The sequence below is a fragment of the Salvelinus namaycush genome, chromosome 4, assembly GCF_016432855.1.
Source record: "Salvelinus namaycush isolate Seneca chromosome 4, SaNama_1.0, whole genome shotgun sequence".
NCBI classification, from domain to species: domain Eukaryota; kingdom Metazoa; phylum Chordata; class Actinopteri; order Salmoniformes; family Salmonidae; genus Salvelinus; species Salvelinus namaycush.
This window is the reverse complement of record NC_052310.1, coordinates 62,589,733-62,614,870: the sequence shown is the minus strand read 5'-3', so window position 1 is coordinate 62,614,870 and position 25,138 is coordinate 62,589,733. Positions and strand designations below refer to the sequence as shown.

Below are 25,138 nucleotides of genomic sequence, written 5' to 3'. Positions count from 1 at the left end.
CAAATAATGGGCCGTACCAACACCAACAAAATCGTAATGATGGTGCAAATGCATCCAATGACATTTTTCATGATTTTGTTTTTGCTTTGTCTGAGTGTCTATAGCAGTTAGCCCAAGCAGGGTCCTAAAATGCCTTGCTGTCTCAGAAATTGATAGTGACTTCAAGTAGCACTTATTATGTATATAACCCATATTGAAGCCACATTGTAATTAACTTCATCTCCTGAATGCATTATGTTAGGCAATATTTATATTATTAAAGTTAAGATTTTGTTACTGCACAATGTTTGGAATTCTATTTCTATGGTTATGGTTGATGGGAGGCAAAGTTCACCTTTATAATAAACCATTGCATGCATCTATTGTCGCATTTGCAGAGGAACAATAAAATATCATTCCTAATGCGATCAGGAGGTCTAGGCTACAGGTATGCACTATGTTATTTTAGGCATATGTGAAGCAGCTCGCTTGCCAGCCATGGTTCCAGCAATTTGACACCCTATAGGCAATATCAAAATGTGCAAAAATAACCTTTAGAAAAAAAAGTTAAATGACCAGATTCCCACGTGGCCCATTATATTAGGCAATCGGTACATGGCTATAGGCCTATCAGCCAATAGGATAGACGTAATATAAAGAGAGCAGAGTTGGAGAGAGAGCAGACACTTGCAGTTTCTTTAGCCTACATTTTAGGAGCGGAACAATTTGCAGGCAGAGACAAATAAATGGGTGATCAATATTTATTGAAAAAGCGCAACGCTCGCTCACAATGGTATGCACACGTTGCGCCTTTTCAATGATGATGTGTTTTTATTGCACATGGCCTTACGTTAGTTGAGCGCCCTCCAATTCTTTCCATTAACAATATTCATTTACAGACATTGTAGTAAACTATAGCTTCATTATTAGTGATGGACATTGTATTTTTTCAAGTCAAACAGTTTTCGATAGTTTGACTATGATTGGTGTTAAAACAATTCTAATTAAATTATTAAATTAAATCATACTCTACCTTAAACACAATGTATTTAAAAATGCATTGGTTTGTTATGAAAAAAAATGCTATTAAACATTTGCATGTAAAGTATAACTTTTTAATGTATATAAACAAAGTGCATTTAAATCTAACAATTCAAAACTAATAGAATCTGAACAACATAATAGAATATTGCACCATATCAAAGAAAAATAAAACATGTGCAAAACTGCAGCATCCCACTTAAAACATTAAACTGGTCCCTCTTTTCGCTCTCTTCTTTATTGCCATGTTATAACCAGCAGCACACAGCAATGCTGACCATATTTTGCTTTTATGAGAGATTTGCATTCAGAAATGCAAGCTGCCTCACTTGAGGTTTCTTCTGTCAGTAATTATCTGTCCCGTTTTCAAGAAGAGCCTCTCAGAGGGAATGGATGTGGCCACTATGCAGTCTCCCTGTAATGACTTCAGTAAGCCGTGGGTAGACAGAGGCCTTGTTCTTCTTTGGAGGAGCTCCTCCAAATAGGATCGGACCTCCATTATGGCTTCTGTTGAGGGATTCCTTCGTGCTGCATCTCCAGTTGCTTTCGCGTCAAACAACATCCAAACAGCAGACGTTTGTGGCACTACTGCTGGTGCTTCTGCTCCATCTGATCCCTCTTCTTCCTGTTGCCCTGGTGCCTGAGCCAGCTGACTGCTGGGGCTGTCCCTCCCTGCTGCTGAGGTTATTCTTTGAAGAGCCTCATCAATCGCTCTAGCATCACTGAAGGCTAACTTCTTAAACCTGAGGTCAATTGCAGTGGTTTCTGATAGCACGTGATTATATTCCATTCTGTAGAACTTTCTGTCCAATGATGAACATAGGGTGTCCATCAACTCTGTCACACGTCATGTGGTTACATTTGCTTCTCTCTGGCGGCTAGCTGTGATTCGCCGCAGAACCTTACACAGGAGTATCCTTTTTGAGGCTGAAAAGAGAGAACAGTAACTTATTAGTTCAGGTTCATATTTTGTCTACTGATAATACATTCTCATCTACTGCTCATATACATATATAATACTGGATTAAACAATGATGTAGTAATAACTGCTTACTGTACCTCTCTCCACAGTGACCTGCTCAAAGGGTTCCAGAACTCTGCACACCTCCTCCACCACTTCCAATTCCTCTTGGGTCAGAGCATCAATAGGTGCATTGACAATGCCCAGGGTAGAGATGATGGCATCCTTTGACTCAAGAAACCACTTCAACATATAAAATGTTGAATTCCACCTTGTAGTGCAGTCTTGTTTAGGCCTCAGCTTAGGCATCCCCATCTGGCGTTGTGTAGACTTTAGTTTTTCGGCACCTACAGTGCTCCTGTGGAAGTATTCCACAGCTGCTTTCACTTTGTCCACAGTGGGCTTCATCACCTTCAGAGCATCTCTTACAATCAGGTTGATTGTGTGGGCAGGACATGGATGATGGGTCCATTTTAAAATGTTCATGGCTTTGGTTATGTTAGCTGCATTGTCGCTAACACAACAGACCACTTTTCCATCTACTTGCCATTCTCTGGCCACTCTCAACAGTTCCTCTGCCAAGGTCTCTGAGGTGTGTCTGTCGCTGAACTCAAAGCAGTCCAGAAGACAGCTAGACATCGAAAAATCTTCAACGAAGTGACATGTAACCGACATGTAAGAAGTGGTTACCCTTGATGTCCAGCAGTCAGTGGTAAGGCAAACTGCAGTAGCTTTTTGGACTCTTACCCACACTGAAGCCTGTGTGCTCTTGTACAGTTGTGGAATAAGTGATTTTAAAAGGGTTTTCCTGCTTGGAATTGTGTAGATTGGATTTAGACTATTGCTATAATTTCTAAAACCTCTGTCCTCCACGATCGAAAATGGCTAGAAATCGGTGGCAATCATTTTAGCCAAATCAATATATACTCTGGACCTAGTTTTGTCCCATGGAATAAATGTTGTAGATCTTAATGTTTTTCCTCATAATCCTGGACTATCGGACCACCATTTTATTACGTTTGCAATCGCAACAAATAATCTGCTCAGACCCCAACCAAGGAGCATCAAAAGTCGTGCTATAAATTCTCAGACAACACAAAGATTCCTTGATGCCCTTCCAGACTCCTTCTGCCTAAGGACGTCAGAGGACAAAAATCAGTTAACCACCTAACTGAGGAACTCAATTTAACCTTGCGCAATACCCTAGATGCAGTTGCACCCCTAAAAATTCAAACATTTGTCATAAGAAACTAGCTCCCTGGTATACAGAAAATACCCGAGCTCTGAAGCAAGCTTCCAGAAAATTGGAACGGAAATGGCGCCACACCAAACTGGAGGTCTTCCGACTAGCTTGGAAAGACAGTACCGTGCAGTATCGAAGAGCCCTCACTGCTGCTCGATCATCCTACTTTTCCAACTTAATTGAGGAAAATAAGAACAATCCAAAATTTATTTTTGATACCGTTGCAAAGCTAACTAAAAAGCAGCATTCCCCAAGTGAGGATTGCTTTCCCTTCAGCAGTAATAAATTCATGAACTTCTTTGAGGAAAAGATCATGATCATTAAAAAGCAAATTACGGACTCCTCTTTAAATCTGCGTATTCCTCCAAAGCTCAGCTGTCCTGAGTCTGCACAACTCTGCCAGGACCTAGGATCAAGGGAGACACTCAAGTGTTTTAGTACTATATCTCTTGACACAATGATGAAAATAATCATGGCCTCTAAACCTTCAAGCTGCATACTGGATCCTATTCCAACTAAACTACTGAAAGAGCTGCTTCATGTGCTTGGCCCTCCTATGTTGAACATAATAAACGTCTCTCTATCCACCGGATGTGTACCAAACTCACTAAAAGTGGCAGTAATAAAGCCTCTCTTGAAAAAGCCAAACCTTGACCCAGAAAATATAAAAAACTATCGGCCTATATCGAATCTTCCATTCCTCGAAAAAGCTGTTGCGCAGCAACTCACTGCCTTCCTGAAGACAAACAATGTATACGAAATGCTTCAGTCTGGTTTTAGACCCCATCATAGCACTGAGACTGCACTTGTGAAGGTGGTAAATGACCTTTTAATGGCGTCAGACCGAGGCTCTGCATCTGTCCTCGTGCTACTAGACCTTAGTGCTGCCTTTGACACCATCGATCACCACATTCTTTTGGAGAGACTGGAAACCCAAATTGGTCTACACGGACAAGTTCTGGCCTGGTTTAGATCTTATCTGTCGGAAAGATATCAGTTTGTCTCTGTGAATGGTTTGTCCTCTGACAAATCAACTGTACATTTCGGTGTTCCTCAAGGTTCCGTTTTAGGACCACTATTGTTTCCACTATATATTTTACCTCTTGGGGATGTCATTCGAAAACATAATGTTAACTTTCACTGCTATGCGGATGACACACAGCTGTACATTTCAATGAAACATGGTGAAGCCCCAAAATTGCCCTCGCTAGAAGCCTGTGTTTCAGACATAAGGAAGTGGATGGCTGAAAACTTTCTACTTTTAAACTCGGACAAAACAGAGATGCTTGTTCTAGGTCCCAAGAAACAAAGAGATCTTCTGTTAAATCTGACAATTAATCTTGATGGTTGTAAAGTCGTCTCAAATAAAACTGTGAAGGACCTCTGCGTTACTCTGGACCCTGATCTCTCTTTTGACGAACATATCAAGACTGTTTCAAGGACAGCTTTTTTCCATCTACGTAACATGGCAAAAATCAGAAATTTTCTGTCCAACAATTATGCAGAAAAATTAATCCATGCTTTTGTTACTTCTAGGTTAGACTACTGCAATGCTTTACTTTCCGGCTACCCGGATAAAGCACTAAATAAACTTCAGTTAGTGCTAAATACGGCTGCTAGAATCCTGACTAGAACCAAGAAATTTGATCATATTACTCCAGTGCTAGCTTCCCTACACTGGCTTCCTGTTAAGGCAAGGGCTGATTTCAAGGTTTTACTGTTAACCTATAAAGCGTTACATGGGCTTGCTCCTACCTATCTTTCAGAGTTGGTCCTGCCGTACATACCTACACGTACGCTACGGTCACAAGACGCAGGCCTCCTAATTGTCCCTAGAATTTCTAAGCAAACAGCTAGAGGCAGGGCTTTCTCCTATAGATCTCCATTTTTATGGAATGGTCTGCCTATCCATGTGAGAGACGCAGACTCGGTCTCAACCTTTAAGTCTTTACTGAAGACTTATCTCTTCAGTAGGTCATATGATTGAGTGTAGTCTGGCCCAGGAGTGTGAAGGTGAACGGAAAGGCTCTGGAGCAACGAAACGCCCTTGCTGTCTCTGCCTGGCCGGTTTCCCTCTCTCCACTGGGATTCTCTGCCTCTAACCCTATTACAGGGGCTGAGTCACTGGCTTACTGGTGCTCTTTCATGCCGTCCCTAGGAGGGGTGCGTCACTTGAGTGGGTTGAGTTACTGACGTGATCTTCCTGTCTGGGTTGGCGCCCCCCCTTGGTTTGTGCTGTGGTGGAGATCTTTGTGGGCTATACTCGGCCTTGTCTCAGGATTGTAAGTTGGTGGTTGAAGTTATCCCTCTAGTGGTGCGGGGGCTGTGCTTTGGCAAAGTGGGTGGGGTTATATCCTTCCTGTTTGGCCCTGGCCCTGTATCATCGGATGGGGCCACAGTGTCTCCTGACCCCTCCTGTCTCAGCCTCCAGTATTTATGCTGCAGTAGTTTATGTGTCGGGGGGCTAGGGTCAGTTGGTTATATCTGGAGTACTTCTGTCTTATCCGGTGTCCTGTGTGAATTTAAGTATGCTCTCTCTAATTCCCTCTTTCTCTCTTTCTTTCTCTCTCTCGGAGGACCTGAGCCCTAGGACCATGCGTCAGGACTACCGGGCATGATGACTCCTTGCTGTCCCCAGTCCACCTGGCCTTGCTGCTGTTCCAGTTTCAACTGTTCTGCCTGCGGCTATGGAACCCTGACCTGTCCACCGGACGTGCTACCTGTCCCAGACCTGCTGTTTTCAACTCTCTAGAGACCGCAGGAGCGGTAGAGATACTCTTAATGATCGGCTATGAAAAGCCAACTGACATTTACTCCTGAGGTGCTGACTTGCTACACCCTCGATAACTACTGTGATTATTATTATTTGACCATGCTGGTCATTTATGAACATTTGAACATCTTGGCCATGTTCTGTTATAATCTCCACCCGGCACAGCCAGAAGAGGACTGGCCACCCCTCATAGCCTGGTTCCTCTCTAGGTTTCTTCCCAGGTTTTGGCCTTTCTAGGGAGTTTTTCCTAGCCACCGTGCTTCTACACCTGCATTGCTTGCTGTTTGGGGTTTTAGGCTGGGTTTCTGTACAGCTCTTCGAGATATTAGCTGATGTACGAAGGGCTATATAAAATAAACTTGATTTGATTTGAATATCAATTTGTTCTTGTTTTGCTACAGACAGACTTTGGCATAAACTGGTCCAAAGAAGACTGCGTTGCTGTGGGTCGCGGAGTAGGTCTACTTGACTAAGTGGATACATCTCCACGTGTGGAGGTGCTGGCTCCACCACTATCACGCCCGCTAGTTTCTCGAAGCTCCGCTACAGCTAGCTTCATAGTTGGGTGCACAGTTCGCATATGCCGGTATAGGTTGTGCTTAGACCCGGCTTTATATGAGATTTTGTTTTGGCAAATTCTACACTGTGCTCTAACATTGTGTACATTATTAAAATGCATCCAAATGCTACCGTGCTGCCGACTCATTTTCCAGCGGTTGTTTTCACAGCTGTCCTTTCTCTCTCTCCTCGGCTGCTAAGTGTGTGACTGTAAGTGAGTTGGCTCGGCCCTCCCTCATGCATCTTTGGTTCATTGGTTGACACTGCGTGTCTGATTGACAGGAACAACAGGTGAGGCTGTTAGTCTGAGCAGATAGTCAGAACGAATGCGTGTGCGCTTGAGCATTTAGGCCTATATTATTTTATTTCTTTTTTCATTCTTTGAATTAGTTAATTCTATTCATGTAAATCTTTTGATTATTCATATCTTAATTTTTTAATAAATAGATTCGGCTCTTCTGATATGCGAGCCGGCTCCCAACGTTCACCTACAAGAGCCGGCTCTTAGAGCCGACTCGTTCGCAAACGACCCATCACTATTAATTATATTTAAGTCAATTTCCTTGGAAAGATAACTGTCACGTGATTCTCCGTCCATGCATAGGCAGCCTACTCTATTGTATTGAGACCACACACATAGGTGCACTTGATCTCGCATGCCCAACTAGGCGAGGAGATGTAGACTACAGAACATGAAGCCAATGATGAGGGTGAATAATGTGACAGATGTGCATTTAATACAATTGGTTGTCCTAGGCTACAGCATACAAAGCAGAAAGACAATTTCCAAATAAATCAGCTGGACCAAAAAAGTTGTCTGTCTGACCGACCTGCTTCCGCCCGCAGCATGAAACATGCGGCCACGCCGCAATGATCTCTGTCGGGACCCGCAGGCTCTCTAGCCTACATTCGGTAATAGTAGTCCTAGTCACTGCAGCCTAATATGTTAATTTAACTCACAACTTAAAAAAGTTAATTGAACTCACAAATTTAAAAAGACCATTCTGAATAGAGGCACAATCGAGGCTCAGCCCCGGGGGTCAATTATTTTAGGAGGTCCAGGAAAATGTTTGGCTTTTCTAAATGCATTACATGGAGACATTTAGAATATTTTTTAATACCACAAAAATTAACGAAATGACACTGACAAACTTAGATAATTAAAAACAACCTTGTCTTGAGTGTAACCAATAGCTTAGGCCTACGGAAAGAGGGGAGACAAACAGATTGTACCATATGACATCCATCTAGCCTGGTGGAGGAAATGATAGTCCTAAAAAAAAAAAATCCTGAGGCGCAGACTCAATGATAAAGACTGTGAAGGCTGGGCTTAGTCTCGGAAACCCGACCAACAGGTAACCACAGTGCCTAGGGTCATGATTCCCACACAGACTGTCTTGTTAAATTCTAAAAGGGAAAAACAAAATGTTCCCGGGGAGGGTCCTTTTCAGACAGACAACTCTCCCAACAAATGGCCTGTAGGCAGACATGCCAGAACATTCAAATTCAAAACGAAAGTGGCTTTCAGATGTATATTTTTAGGCCACCCGTGGGAGTAAATGTCATTCCGGTTCATCTGTTCCTGTTGTATTGTCATCACATGTTAAGGTTGAACACTGAGTTCCTCAAAAGCCTGTGCAAAAAAAACTAAGTTGGAATAGTTACCACTATTACTATATGTAATCAGCAATGTTAGTATAATTAATAGTATATTAGAATATGTAATATGCATACATATTTAAGGGACATGTTAATTTGCAGTGTACAAACTTAACATGATGAACAGAAATTACATTTACTCTAACGGGTGTTCAAAAATACATATACAAAGCCACACCTCCAATAAGCCACACCTCCAATCTTCTGATAGGCTGCCACCTTCTGATAGGCTGCCACCAAATATTATTACAAATGTAAAAATAATACCTTTACAACAGGGATTCGTTGAAGACCCTTTTCAGAGGGGTTGCTCAAGGAACCTTTTGAACTGGAAAGGTTCCCCCAGTGTGGCAATTCTTTCAGGATTGAATAACACGAATAACATCACATTGACAGGGGGAATCTGATCCTAGATCAACATTCCTATCCTGATTCCTGGAAAGTGAAGACTTGTGGACAAGAAATGTCTGATTTTTTTCACCTCGTGAAGGTACTAGTAGCTGGTATATTGTGTAAGTTGTATTAAGAATATTCTTATCTGCAACTGTGGCTGAGCACTCACACACTTAATTATCAACAATAAATGTACACTCTTAGAAAAAAGGTTCCAAAGGGTTCTTTGGCTGTCCCATAAAATAACCTTTATTTGTACCTGGTATAATCCTTTTGCTTTTCATGTACAGTGGCTTGCAAAAGTATTCACCCCCCTTGGCATTTTTCCTATTTTGTTGCCTTACAACCTGGAATTAAAATGGACTTTTGTGGGGTTTGTATCATTTGATCTACACAACATGCCTACCACTTTGAAGATGCTAAATATTTTTTATTGTGAAACAAACAACAAATAAGACAAAAAAACTGAAAACTTGAGCGTGCATAACTGTTCACCCCCCCAAAATACTTTGTGGAGCCACCTTTTGCAGCAATTACAGCTGCAAGTCTCTTGGGGTATGTCTCTATAAGCTTGGCCATCTAGCCACTGGGATTTTTGTCCATTCTTCAAGGCAAAACTGCTCCAGCTCCTTCAAGTTGGATGGGATCCGCTGGTGTATAGTAATCTTTAAATCATACCACAGATTCTCAATTGGATTGAGGTCTGGGTTTTGACTAGGCCATTCCAAGACATTTAAATGTTTCCCCTTAAACCACTCAAGTGTTGCTTAGCAGTATGCTTAGGGTCATTGTCCTGCTGGAAGGTGAACCTCCGTCCCAGTCTGAATTCTCTGGAAGACAAACAGGTTTCCCTCAAGAATTTCCATGTATTTAGCACCATCCATCATTCCTTCAATTCTGACCAGTTTCAGTCCCTGCCGATGAAAAACATCCCCACAGCATGATGCTGCTATCACCATGCTTCACTGTAGGGATTGTGTTCTCGGGGGGATGAGAGGTGTTGGGTTTGTGCCAGACATAGCGTTTTCCTTGATGGCCAAAAAGCTAAATTTTAGTCTCATCTGACCAGAGTACCTTCCTCCTTATGTTTGGGGAGTCTCCCACATGCCTTTTGGCGAACACCAAACATGTTTGCTTATTCAATCTCCGCTGTGGAGCTTTGCAGCTCCTTCAGGGTTATCTTTGGTCTCTTAGTTGCCTCTGATTAATGCCCTCCTTGCCTGGTCCATAAGTGTTGGTGGGCGGCCCTCTCTTGGCAGGTTTGTTGTGGTGCCACATTCTTTCCATTTTTTAATACTGAATTTAATGGTGCTCCTTGGGATGTTCAAAGTTTCGGATATTTTTTTATAACCCAACCCTGATCTGTACATCTCCACAACTTTGTCCCTGACCTGTTTGGAGAGCTCCTTGGTCTTCATGGTGCCGCTTGCTTGGGGTGCCCCTTGCTTAGTGGTGTTGCAGACTCTGGGGCCTTTCAGAACAGGTGTATATATACTGAGGTCATGTGACAGATCATGTGACACTTAAATAAATTCCACCTGTGTGCAATCTAACTAATTATGTGACTTCTGAAGGTAATTGGTTGCACCAGATCTTGTTTAGGTAAATACATATGCACGCACCACCTTTCCCTATTTAATTGTTTCAAATATTTTGAAACAAGTTATTTTTTTCATTTCACTTTTTTACTATTTTGTGTATGTCCATTACATGAGATCCAAATAAAAATCTATTTAAATTACAGGTTGTAATGCAACAAAATAGGAAAAACACCAAGGGGGGTGAATACTTTTGCAAGGCACTGTAGAACCCTATGTGGAAAGGGAACCAAAAAGGGTTCTCCTTTTAGGTTCTTCATAATCACTTTTTTTCCCTTTAAAACAAAGAGTGTACTGTGTAGCTCCTTATCAATAACAAGTGCCTCTCTATGGGCCGATTTCCCTGGACTAAGAAGCACTTCCAAGGTACAATCTCTCCTGTTTGTTAGTTTAGAAATAGGTCTGTGAAATAAGTCTGTGTCCGGAAAACCACCCGTATATGCAGTGGAGGCTGCTGAGGGGAGGACGGCTCATACTAATGGTTGGAACGGAGCGAATGGAATGGCATCAAACACATGGAAATTACATTTACTCTACATTACTCTGCTCCAGCCATTATCACGAGCCCTTGCTCCCCAATTAAGGTACCACCAACCTCCTGTGCTTATACATTTTATATGTATTATACTACGTTGCTGGAAAACCTTGGTAGAGCATGGGCGAAGTTTGGTCTTGTGATGCCCATGTGAATTTACTTTCTTTTTAGGCTTCAGACCAGCCTAACTGGCAAGTTTCTGTGTTTAATTTCTTATACTATGTTTTAAATTCTATCTTTCTTCATGTTTTTTTACTTCCCAGTGACTAGCATTCCGATTAATCAGACACAAAGGACGGGTTCCATATTAAATTACTTCTGGATGACAGTATTACGAGCCTATCGTATTCTCTCCCCTGGAATCGTGAGATCTTCTGTAAGCAGAATTGTGAAAGAAAATGCCATTCACACACACACACACTTTGCCTGTCATTAACAGTGGGGACAATGTGTGCTGCAGAGACAATGCCTGAGTTTAGGGGCGGACTTAGTGATTTGGAGGCCCCAGGCAGAGACCAGTCAGGGTAATCCTAGCATTTTGCCTCACTAAGGCAGGAGAGAGTATGAAGGAAAATAAAAACACAAATTAAAACTCTTGGTAAATAGTATGGTCTATAGCGTATCATGAGGTATTCTTTTATAAATATATACAGTTGAAGTCGGAAGTATACATACACTTAGGTTGGATTCATTAAAACTAATTTTTCAACCACTCCACAAATTTCTTGTCAACAAACTATAGTTTTGGCAAGTTGGTTAGGACATCTACTTTGTGCATGACAAGTAATTTTTCCAACAATTGTTTACAGACAGATTATTTAACTTATAATTCACTGTATCACAATTCCAGTGGGTCAGAAGTTTACATACACTGAGTTGACTGAAACAGCTTGGAAAATTCCAGAAAATGATTTCATGGCTTTAGAAGCTTCTGATATGCTAATTGACATCATTTGAGTCAATTGGAGGTGTACCTGTGGATGTATTTCAAGGTCTACCTTCAAACTCAGTGCCTCTTTGCTTGACATCATGGGAAAATCAAAAGAAATCAGCCAAGACCTCAGAAAAATTGTAGACCTCCACAAGTCTGGTTCATTCTTGGGAGCAATTTCCAAATGCCTGAAGGTAACACGTTCATCTGTACAAACAATCGTATGCAAGTATAAACAACATGGGACCACGCAGCCGTCATACCGCTCAGGAAGGAGACGCGTTCTGTCTCCTAGAGATTAACGTACTTTGGTGCGAAAAGTGCAAATCAATCCCAGAACAACAGCAAAGGACCTTGTGAAGCTGCAGGAGGAAACAGGTACAAAAGTGTCTATATCCACAGTAAAACGAGTCCTATATCGACATAACCTGAAAGGCCGCTCAGCATGGAAGAAGCCACTGCTCCAAAACCGCCATAAAAAAGCCAGGGACAAAGCTCATACTTTTTGGAGAAATTTCCTCTGGTCTGATATAACAAAAATAGAACTGTTTGGCCATAATGACCATCGTTATGTTTGGAGGAAAAAGGGGGAGGCTTGCAAGCCGAAGAACAATATCCCAACCGTGAAGCATGGGGGGAGAAGCATCATGTAGTGGGGGTGTTTTGCTGCAAGAGGGACTGGTGCACTTCACAAAATATATGGCATCATGAGGATGGAAAATTACGTGGATATACTGAAGCAACATCTCAGGACATCAGTCAGGAAGTTAAAGCTTGGTTGCAAGTGGGTCTTCCAAATGGACAATGACCCCAAGCATACTTCCAAAATTGTCGAAAAATGGCTTAAGGACAACAAAGTCAAGGTATTGGAGTATCCATCAGAAAGCCCTGACCTCAATCCCATAGAAAATGTATGGGCAGAACTGAAAAAGCATGTGCGAGCAAGGAGGCCTATAAACCTGACTCAGTTACACCAGCTCTGTCAGAAGGAATGGGCCAAAATTCACTCAACGTATTGTGGGAAGCTTGTGGAAGGCTACCGAAACTAGGAGTAGTATTTGGTAGCATTGCCTTTAAATTCTTTAACTTCAAACGTATGTAAACTTCTGACCCACTGGGAATGTGATGAAAGAAATAAAAGCTGAAATAAATAATTCTCTGTACTTTTATTCTGATATTTCACATTCTTAAAATAAAGTGGTGATCCTTATTATTATTTATTAATAATAATTATTATTATTATTATTCAATGTTACTTGTTCCAGGTCAACGTCAAACAAATTGTACATATGTAGATATATTTAAATTACAAAATGAAACAAGATAACATAAATCATAACCAACAAACACCAAAACAAATAAACATACAAAAACAATAAGAATTATACATTCCCTTTCAGTTCTCTGCCCTTAATTTTTCATTGCTTTAATATTTTTTCCTCATTCATTTCATTAACATTTGTTACATACAATTAATAATTTCACTGTCGCAAAATGTGTGACTGTAGTACAAATAGCCATTGGTCCATTCTTATAGGACATATGAACCTGCCCTCCAGCTCGGTTTTGACATTTTCTCAGAACATTTTAATTAATGGGAAAATCCAAAACAGATGGCCATGAGTGCATTCTTCCTTCTTACACTTACAACTGCTATCAGAGAATTATGCTTTCATTTTATTACATATAATGGGAGTCCTATGAACCCTTTGCATAATCTTACATTGCATCTCTACCTTTCTGGTACCAGAGGTGGAAAATGCTATCAGAGATACCAGGAGGAAAGACCTTGTTATTTATAAGGGGAGTCAGAGCAGAAAAGTAATCCTTTCTCCCAAGGTGTTTGCAAATCTCTCTCCAGATCTTCAAGGTGCTGTTAAGAATCGGGTTATGTTTCACTTCTGTGCTGACTGAGTTTCTATTACCAGTCATAACACTGATTAATGAGTATGGAGATGTGAAACAGGAGTCATTACTGACCCAATTAGAGCAATGTTCATCCTGAGCCATTCTGCATTTATGCGAGCACGACATGCCCAGTTATAAAATAGCAAATTAGGTAGTGCCAGGCCTCCTAAATTATACGGCAGCTGCACTACTAATTTTCAACCTTGGTATTTTTCTGTGTTGTGCCATATAAGGTGTGAGAGGTATTTATTGAGCTCATTAAAATTATTTTGTGTTATATATAATGGTATCATCTGGAGAAACAAAAGTCTGGTGAAAACCTTCATTTTAAAATCAGATTAATTTCACCCATCCATTATGATGGTGGGTCCATCCACCTATCTATGTCTTCATTAACTGCCCTAAGTATAGGTTAAAAGCTGCTGTTAGACAGGTCGGCTGCTGTTAGACAGGTTGTGAAGTTTATTCAACATTTTTATACCTAGATAAAAAAGAAAAATTGTCCATTTGAATGGAAACTCATTCAAAGTGTTGTCACTCAAGCTCCCTAGGGGCATAGCTTCGGATTTATTAAAATACATTTTGTAGCCAGAAAAAGGAGCTAAACCTCTTAATTAAGTCAATAAGAATGAGAATAAAGGTTTCTGGGTTAGAAATTAATAGCAAAATATCATTGCATATAGAGATATTTTTTATATATATATTTTTAACCTTTATTTAACTAGGCGCGTCAGTTAAGAACAAATTCTTATTTACAATGACGGCCTACCCCAGCCAAACCCGGACGACACTGGGCCAATTGTGCGCCGCCCTATGGGACTCCTAATCACGTCCGGTTGTGATACAGCCTGGATATAATGTTGTTTTTTTCAATCTTGACACCTGTAAGACCTTCCTGGGTACGTAGAGCCTCTGACAGGGGCTCTAATACCAAGGCAAATAACAGAGGTGACAGTGGGCAACCATGGCGTGTCCCTCTACCCAGAAAGAAAAAGTGGGTGACTGCTTTCCGTTTGTTATCACAGTGGCCTGCGGGGCATTGTATATCAGCTTTATCCAGTTAACGAAATTCTCTCCCACTTCAAAGTACTTTAAATTGGTATGGCCATTCTACTCGGTCAAATGCCTTCTTGGCATCCAATGATAGAGCAGTGTCTCTATGTTGTGATTGCTCAAAGGGTTGTATTATGCTGAGGAGATGTCTGACATTTGTGAATGAATGCATTTGCATTATAAAAACAGTTGGGTCCGGCTTTATTAAAGTTGGTAGAAATATTTCTAGTCTCCTATCTAGGATCTTAGATACGATCTTACCGTCCACATTAATAAGGGACACAGACCTATAGCTAGAGCAATCTTTGGCTGGTTTATTTTTCTTAAGAATGAGAAGAATTTTAGCATGGTTTAAAGTGGGAGGGAGCTTGCCCCTGGCAACGGAGTCTGTATACATTCTGAAAAGGGGTTCCGTTATGAAATATTGACAATTCTTATAAAACTCTGGTCCAAACCCATCAGGTTCTGGCGATTTCCCATTTGTAAGGGTTTTAATCGCCTCTTGTATTTCTTCTTTGGATATCTCCTTGCATAATAATTCTCTGTTTCCCACATGTTATGTTGGTAGAGATAGTTTGTCCAGAAAGGATTGCATGTCAGACAGATTATTGCTGGAGTCGGAGCAGTAGAGTTACAGGTTTTAGTCCCTCATAATGTTATTTATTTCCCTAGTGGTGAATCGTTCCACCCCCGATTGATCCTTTAATGAGGGTATAGCCTCTGTTCTTTAGCAGTCTTAAGAGGAGTCAACTTGGTTTATTTCCATGTTCATATAATCTGTGTCTAGCCTGGAAAATATATGCTTCTGCTTTGTCTGTAAACAGTTGGTCTAATGCTGATCTTGCCGCTTGTAATTCTTTGAACAGCTGTTTGGAAGAAGTCCTTTTAAATGAATCTTCAAGTTGCCTTACTTTTAACTAAGTCCAAATGTAGTTCAAATGTTTTCTTTCTTTTAGCTGCAACATAGGAAATAATATTCCTTCTGATAAGTGCCTTGCCTGCTTCCCAAATGATTGAAGGAGGTAGGTTAGGGGTGTCATTATTCTCCATATAGAGATTCCATTGATTCTTTAAAAGGACAGTGAATTCAGGTGTTAAATAGCATAGGGTTTAAATGCTACCTTCTGTTAGATTGCTCCCTGTCAGGTGGGAAAATGACCATGCTGACCTGGGAATGGTCCAACAAACACATGATTTTGATATCACAAGACTGTGTTCAGTCTAAAACCAGTTGTGAAGTTAGAAAGTCATTTCTAGAAAAAGATTTGTCTGGCAGAATAAAAAGAAAAGTCCTTCTCATTTGGATGCATAATCCTCCAGGCATCATGCAGACAGAAATTATTTTTGATTGACCAGTGGGTTCAATGGACAATTATATTCTCCTCCTGAATTACAAAATGGTATCGCCAGTGAAGCCGCATCATTTACAAGTTTTGCAATAAAGGTATTTAGGTAAAAATTAGGTGCATAAATTGATCCCAGTTGATTATGCTCGCTTTCCAGTGTAAAAGGGAGATTTTTGTGAATAAGAATGACAGCCCCTCTGCTTTTAGAATTATAGGATGAGTAAAACACTTTGCCTATACAGTCTCGTTTTAATTTCTAATGTTCCAAGTCAGTCAGATGTCTGTCCTGTACGAGAGCAATCTGTACCTTTTCTCTTTAAGCTGAGTCAATACTTTTTTTAGGCGAATGAATTCCTTTCAAAAGAATAGTAGGTATCTTTAAAATCATGGGGGTTTGCTGCTGTTACGGAATCCACAACAAGCGATGAAAGAGCAATAAAACCCGTATGATAATATTTAACATATTTGGCCAACATTAAGATAAAGACTTAAGATAAGACTTAAGATAAAACTTATACATCCAAAATTACATAACAAAATATAAACACCTGAGAAAATTATAATCAGTATGTGATACTGAAGGAGGGTAAGCTGCTGGGGAGGTGGAGTCTTGACCGCTTCTGAAAATAAATATAACGTGGTCTAGGTCATCGTCACCTATGAGCATCTTCATTGGTCCAAATAAATGTTAAGATTTTACCATTAGCTACCCTGGTACCGTCTACCTTCCAAGAGGCCTTTACCCAAATGCAAGTAGATATCAATGCAATTAAAATTGCATTCAATTGTGCATTCGGTCAGCAAAGCCATTAACTGAAAGATAATTAATATTGAATTAATTATTATAACCTAATAATACTAATGATAAAGTCATAATAATAAGAATAATAAGAGTGCTGGGAAGGAGAAATTAAAATGAATGATTACAAACTTCCCTTAATTAAACAAGCTCCTAGTTTAATAAGAACACAATAGACTTAAGAAAGAAGAGGGCTTCTTAATCGAATGTCAGAACAAATCCCATTCTGCTTCCTATTATAGACAGCAAAGTCAAACAGAACAACCTCTCAGTATTTGAATCCCAGTCAGAGCCAGGGCGAGTCTATAGAGGCTCATTAATCTATCAACCTTAATTATTCGGGCCATATTATGATTGTCGTCCGACCGCTCAAGTCATTTTATCCCTCTGAGCTCTCAGCTCCAACATAAAAAACAGTCCTAATAAATTGAACCATCCATGGGGAGTAAAAAAAACAAAAGAGCGGGGTCTTTGGAACCTTTATCCTGAGAGCGGACAGACACCCAATAAATATAAAAATCCAAAACATAATAGACCCGTACAATCGGCTACTGTTGACCATAGGTGCGCTCGACCCCACCCGCCTCGAGCCGTTGGTCGGCTGAGGCCCCTGCCCCCTGGGTCCAAAGGGATTCTCCAAGGATGAGAAGGACCCCGCCTGGCCGGCCACCCCGGTGGGCATAGAGACGGGCGCACCCACAAACCCCACTTCAACATAAAAGTAGCATCATACGTTGAACCTATGAAAAGTTAAATATAATTTTCATCCACACAAAACATTAACAGTACCAGTCAAAGGTTTGGACACACCTACTTATTCACTCATTTTCTTTATATTAAAAATGTTCTACAATATAGAATAATAATAAAGACATCAAAACTATGAAATAACACATATGGAATCATGTAGTAACCAAAAAAATGTTAAACAAATAAAAATATATTTTAGATTTTAGATTCTTCAAAGTAGCCACCATTTGCCTTAATGACAACTTTGCACACTCTTGGCATTCTCTCAACCAGCTTCACCTGGAATGCTTTTCCAACCGTCTTGAAGTTCCCACATATGCTGAGCACTTGTTGGCTGCTTTTCTTTCACTCTGCGGTCTAACTCATTAACAAGGCACACCTGTTAATTGAAATGCATTCCAAGTGACTATGTCATGAAGCTGGTTGAGAGAATGCCAAGAGTGTGCAAAGCTAGCACAGACTGGAATATGATCTGGGATTCATCCAATTGCATTGAGGAGTATACCACCGGTCAATGGCTTCATCAATAAGTGCATCGATGATGTTGTCCCCACAGTGACCGTACGTACATATCCCAACCAGAAGCCATGTATTACAGGCAACATCCGCATCGAGCTAAAGGCTAGAGCTGCCGCTTTCAAGGAGCGGGACACTAATCCGGACTCTTATACTCTTATAAGAAATCCCGCTACACCCTCAGACGAACCATCAAACAAGCAAAGAGTCAATACAGGATTAAGATTGAATCCTACTACACCAGCTCTGACACTCGTCAGATGTGGCAGGGCTTGAAATCTATTACAGATGAAAAAGGGAAACCCAGACACGAGCTGTCCTGTGACGCAAGCTACCAGACAAGCTATTTGCCTTTTACACTCGCTTCGAGGCAAGCAACACTGAAGCATGCACGAGGGCACCAGCTGTTCTGGATGACTGTGTGATAACGCTCTCGGTAGCCGATGTGAGCAAGACGTTTAAACAGGTCAACATTCACAAATCCGTGGGGCCAGATGGATTACCAGGACGTGTTCTCAAAGCATGCGCAGACCAACTGGCAAGTGTCTTCACTGACATTTTCAACCTGTCCCTGACCGAGTCTGTAATACCTACATGTTTCAAGCAGACCACCATAGTCCGTGTGCCCAAGGAAGCGAAGGTAACCTGCCTAAATGATTACCGCCCGTAGCACTCATGTCGGTAGCCATGAAGTGCTTTCAAAGGCTGGTCATGGCTCACAACAACAGCATCCTCCCGGATACCCTAGACCCACTCCAATTCGCATACCGCCCCAAAAGATCCACAGGTGACACAATCTCAAACGCACTACACACTGCCGTTTCCCACCTGGACAAAAGGAACACCTATGTAAGATTGCTATTCATTGACTACAGCTCAGCGTTCAACACCATAGTGCCCACGAAGCTCACCACTAAGCTAAGGACCCTGGGACTAAACACCTTCCTCTGCAACTGGATCCTGGACTTCCTGACGGGCCACCCCCAGAGGGTAAGGGTAGGCAACAACCCATCTGCCCCACTGATCCTCAACACTGGGGCCCCTCAGGGATGTGTACTTAGTCCCCTCCTGTACTCCCTGTTCACCCACGACTGCGTGGCCTAACACGACTCCAACACCATCATTAAGTTTACTGACGACACAACAGTGGTAGGCCTGATCACCAACAACGATGAGACAGCCTATAGGAAGGAGGTCAGCACTGGCAGTGTGGTGCCAGGACAACAACCTCTCCCTCAATGTGAGTAAGACAAAGGAGCTGATCGTGGACTACAGGAAAAGGCGGGCCGAACAGGCCCCTATTGACATCGATGGGGCTGAAGTGGAGCGGGTCGAGAGTTTCAAGTTCCTTGGTGTCCACTTCACCGACGAACTATCATGGTCCAAACACACCAAGACAGTCGTGAAGAGGGCACGACAAAACCTTTTCCCCCCTCAGGAGACTGAAAAGATTTGGCAGATCTTCAAAAAGTTCTACAGCTGCACAATTGAGAGCATCCTGAACCGGTTGCATTACCGCCTGGTATGACAACTGCTCAGCATCTGACTGTAAGGCGCTACAGAGGGTAATGCATACGGCCCAGTACATCACTGGGGCCAAGATTCCTGCCATCCAGAACCTATATAATAGGCGGTGTCAGAGGAAAGCCCATGAAATTGTCAGAGAGTCATAGACTGTTTTCTCTGCTACCGCAAAGCAAGCGACCAAAAGGCTCCTTAACTGCTTCTACCCCCAAGCCATAAGACTGCTGAACAATTAATAAAATGGCCACCGGACTATTTACATTGACACACCCCCCATTTGTTTTGTACATTGCTGCTACTACCTGTTTATTATCTATGCATAGTCACCTCACCCCAACCTACATGTACAAATTACCTCGTTATTTTTTACTTTAGTTAATTTGGTAAATATTTTCTAAACTCTTCTTGAACTGCACTGTTGGTTAAGGGCTAAGTAAGCATTTCACGGTAAGGTCTACACTTGTTGTATTCGGCGCATGTGACAAATAAAGTTTGATTTGATTAAAGAGATGGTTGGGTGTTTTAAACAGCCTTTCTGAATCTCATACTTCCCATTCCTACTTTAAAGAATCTCAAATATAAAATATATTTTGATTTGTTTAACACTTTTTTGTTTACTACATGATTCCATTAGTGTTACTTCATAGTTTTGAAGTCTCTACAATGTATAAAATAGTAAAAATAAAGAAACACCCTTGAATGAGTAGGTGTGTCCAAACTTTTGACTGGTACTGTATATGCAGTTTGCCTATATTGTCCCATTTGAATGACATGAAGCATGTGACCAGAATGCAATAGTCACCGTTAGGCTATTTCGCCAATAAATCATATCCAGTTGAAGTGCGTAGTCGTACAGCATACTTCACGACATTACATCATTAGTCATGACTGTCATTTCCTTCAGTGAGTCCTTTATATCCATTTGACTATAGTGTGTCCGCTCCCTAACATGCATGCCTGCCCCTGCGTCACTGACCGATTCAGAAATAAAAAGGTGTGGGCTATTTGTTCCCAAGCATCCCCCGGCATGTAGGCCTACTTTAGAGGCAGGTTGATTTAAACCAAATGAGAAGAGTAAATATTCTATAGCATTGTCTATTAGACTACCTGGTGATGGTTCATAGACCAAATGTAATTTGAGTCAATAGGAGGTGGTAGGCTATTCACATATTATGCCAGAGTACATCTTCTGGTGATTCAAATGCCAGAGTACATCTTCTGGTGATTCAAATGCCAGAGTACATCTTCTGGTGATTCAAATGCCAGAGTACATCTTCTGGTGATTCAAATGCCAGAGTACATCTTCTGGTGATTCAAATGCCAGAGTACATCTTCTGGTGATTCAAATGCCAGAGTACATCTTCTGGTGATTCAAATGCCAGAGTACATCTTCTGGTGATTCAAATGCCAGAGTACATCTTCTGGTGATTCAAATGGCAGAGTACATCTTCTGGTGATTCAAATGCCAGAGTACATCTTCTGGTGATTCAAATGGCAGAGTACATCTTCTGGTGATTCAAATGGCAGAGTACATCTTCTGGTGATTCAAATGTCATAAGCTGCCACTTTTGTGTCAGGCTTAAGGTTGCTGGGAATATCATGGAGAACCAAATCCTCTTGCTTATCAGCTCCTCACAGATTCCGTTGAAGCCCCGGCATTTTGCCCGTACACTGGCACAGAGGTCTTGTTGGAAAGAAATCCCAACGCCCTCGTATTAGAGTGGATTCTTTGTCTTTGCCACTGACAGGATTGTCTCTTTATCGGTGTAGTTGTGAAGTTTAATGTAGACAGACCTCGGTTGGTCTCCTCTCGCCTGCCCGGGACCATGGTGCCCTCAGTCAATTTTCATGAGTCCCTTTTTCGTCTCCAAGCCAAGCAGAGTTGGTAGCCATGTGTCAAAGAATTGGACTGACCCCTTCGGTTCCTTCTCTCAGTTTTGAAATGTTAATATTGCCTCTGCGACTTCTGTTCTTAAAAGTAGACAACGCTTACAGTCAGTGTTGTAACGCTTACAGTCAGTGTTGTAAGGCTTACAGTCAGTGTTGTAAGGCTTACAGTCAGTGTTGTAAGGCTTACAGTCAGTGTTGTAACGCTTACAGTCAGTGTTGTAAGGCTTACAGTCAGTGTTGTAAGGCTTACAGTCAGTGCTGTAACGCTTACAGTCAGTGCTGTAAGGCTTACAGTCAGTGTTGTAAGGCTTACGGTCAGTGTTGTAAGGCTTACGGTCAGTGTTGTAAGGCTTACGGTCAGTGTTGTAAGGCTTACGGTCAGTGTTGTAAGGCTTACGGTCAGTGTTGTAAGGCTTACGGTCAGTGTTGTAACGCTTACGGTCAGTGTTGTAAGGCTTACGGTCAGTGTTGTAAGGCTTACGGTCAGTGCTGTAAGGCTTACGGTCAGTGCTGTAACGCTTACGGTCAGTGCTGTAACGCTTACGGTCAGTGTTGTAACGCTTACGGTCAGTGTTGTAACGCTTACGGTCAGTGTTGTAAGGCTTACGGTCAGTGTTGTAAGGCTTACGGTCAGTGTTGTAAGGCTTACGGTCAGTGTTGTAAGGCTTACGGTCAGTGTTGTAAGGCTTACGGTCAGTGTTGTAAGGCTTACGGTCAGTGTTGTAAGGCTTACGGTCAGTGTTGTAAGGCTTACGGTCAGTGTTGTAAGGCTTACGGTCAGTGTTGTAAGGCTTACGGTCAGTGTTGTAACGCTTACGGTCAGTGCTGTAACGCTTACGGTCAGTGCTGTAACGCTTACGGTCAGTGCTGTAACGCTTACGGTCAGTGTTGTAACGCTTACGGTCAGTGTTGTAACGCTTACGGTCAGTGTTGTAAGGCTTACGGTCAGTGTTGTAACGCTTACGGTCAGTGTTGTAAGGCTTACGGTCAGTGTTGTAACGCTTACGGTCAGTGTTGTAACGCTTACGGTCAGTGTTGTAACGCTTACGGTCAGTGTTGTAACGCTTACAGTCAGTGCTGTAACGCTTACAGTCAGTGCTGTAACGCTTACAGTCAGTGCTGTAACGCTTACAGTCAGTGTTGTAACGCTTACAGTCAGTGTTGTAACGCTTACAGTCAGTGTTGTAACGCTTACAGTCAGTGTTGTAACGCTTACAGTCAGTGTTGTAACGCTTACAGTCAGTGTTGTAACGCTTACAGTCAGTGTTGTAACGCTTACAGTTAGCAAGGTGGCGGCGTCCTCAGCAGTGGAAATACGCTTCTCTGCTTCCTCGATTCTCTTCACATTAACATCCAACTTAGTTTCAATTGTAACAAGGGTGGCGGAAAAAAACTTTAATTTCTCGTCAATTATATTGATCAACTTTTCTGTAATCACTTTGACAAGTTCCGTGTTTGGTGAAGTTACAGTCAGCTCTGCTATACTGTTTGCGTTGGCTTTGTCCTCCCGCGACCCTAAAAGTTGTCTGTTTTTCTCCGCTCTGGTTAGTGCTTTTGGTCGATTCATGAATAATAATCTAGATTCCAATCTCTCGCTAAAACTTGGGTTACACACAAAATAAAGACAAAGTATTTTCATGTTGACCAGCCTTCAGCACGTCGGTCGTGAATCCCATGTACTCTAACTCAGGCAAGCAGAACCTTGAGACTTCCTTAATATTAAAGATTGCGCACCAATTGTTGTTAACAAAGAGACCCCCCGACCTTACCAGACTCTCATTCTGTCCTGCCAACATGTATATTATCCATGTCCTTGTTCAGCCACGACTCTGAGAAGCATAGGATATTACAGTTCTGAATGTCCCATTGATAGGATAGTCTCGAACGGAGTTTGTCTAGTTTATTCTCAAGTGATTGCACATTCGCCAATATAACAGAGAATAGAGGCTATTTATTCACTCGCCACCATATCTCATCAGGGTGCCCGCGCGCCGGCCTCTATAGCGCCATCTCCTTCTTCGAGTGTCGGGGATTTGGGCCTTGTCAGGAAAAATCTATATGTATTTTGCCTCCGACTCATTGAAGTAGAAGTGTCCCTGTCCAAATCAAGTTTAGTGATATCTGTTCTCATGTCCAGAAGCTCTTTTCGGTCATAAGATGGCAGAAACATTATGTACAAAAAAAGTTAAGATCAGCTAAAAATAAATACACAAAATAGCACAATTGTTCATGAGCCCATAAAAACGACCTCTTTCTAATACAGAAAGATCAAATCCATCGTCATTATCCCAGAATACATTAGGCTCTAAAATCTAATACATCCTGAGACTGAGAGGAGGAGACGAGATAAGTCTAAGTTATAGTCACAGTTGTTCTCTTATAAACCCACAAAGGTGTGATAGAGTACACCTCTCCTAGTTTGGTCAGATGAGTGATGCTGTAGCTCTCTTTCTCTCTCCCCAGATTAATGAGAGAGAGGGCGAGAGAGAAAGAGAAGGGATGTGGGGGGTTCCAAAACAATATTGTTTCCTTCTATGCGTCTGAGGTGGGTGTGTGTGCTTACCGCTGGTAGTTATGGTGATTCTGGGGGTGACGTCCAGGTCTATGGGGGGTCTGAATGGGTATCCCACCGTCACACACACACCGTAGGTCAGGAGCAGGAGCAGTGCGGGCAGGGTGGCACACACACACACTGCCATCTCCACACACACACCCAGCCAGGGGGAGAGAGCTGCCCTCCTACTACTCCTCAGAGAGGAGGAAACACAACACACTCACTCGGGAAAACAAACGCTCATACACATGCATTCACATAAACACACACTAGCGAGCTGCCATTCTCCTACTATTCAGAGTAAAGAACTCACACACTCACACCAGCTCAAGCAAAGAAACACGATCGCTCCCACACCACCGCTGGAGGTCTTCTCTCCTCTCGGCAGACACACACACACACACACATATACTCTCTAGCACACACACGCCAACAGACACTGGAAGTATCTCTCGCTTTGTGCTGAAGCCTGAACCAGCTGGCTCATCTCCTTGCTGCAGGTTCCATCTATTGAGAAAACACACAACAACAAGATAACGGTTAGACTTATCCAATATCATCTACACATACAGTACCAGTCAAACGTTTGGACACACCTACTCATTCGAGCGTTTTTCTTTATTTGTACTATTTTCTACATTGTTGAATAATAGTGAAGACATCACAACTATGAAATAACACATATGTAATCATGTAACAAAAAAAAGTGTTAAATAAATCAAAACATATTTTATATTTGAGATTCTTCAAAGAATCCCTTTGCCATGTTGACAGTTTTGCACACTCTTGGCATTCTCTCAACCAGCCTCACCTGGAATGCTTTTCTAACAGTCTTGAAGGAGTTCCCACATATGCTGAGCACTTGTTGGCTGCTTTTCCTTCACTCTGCGGTCCAACTCATCCCAAACCATCTCAATTGGGTTGAGGTCGGGTGAATGTGGAGGCCAGGTCATCTGATGCAGTATTCCATCACTCTCCTTCTTGGTCAAATAGCCCTTTAACAGCCTGGAGGTGTGTTGGGTCATTGTCCTGTTGAAAACCAAATAGTCCCACTAAGCGCAAACCAGACGGGATGGCGTATCGCTGAAGAATGCTGTGGTAGCCATGCTGGTTAAGTGTGCCTTGAA

The 25,138-nt window shown here is 41.9% G+C and overlaps 1 protein-coding gene across 1 annotated transcript in view; it reads right to left on the bottom strand.

Moving 5' to 3' along the window:
* LOC120046704 (semaphorin-4G-like) overlaps positions 1-25,138 on the bottom strand; it is a 63,395-nt gene that overhangs the window by 20,690 nt on the left and 17,567 nt on the right. Inside the window, exon 2 of the mRNA XM_038992132.1 lies at positions 24,021-24,518. Within this exon, the coding sequence (XP_038848060.1) occupies positions 24,021-24,156 (136 nt within the window). The 5' untranslated portion in view covers positions 24,157-24,518. The remainder of the gene's footprint in view (positions 1-24,020; positions 24,519-25,138) is intronic.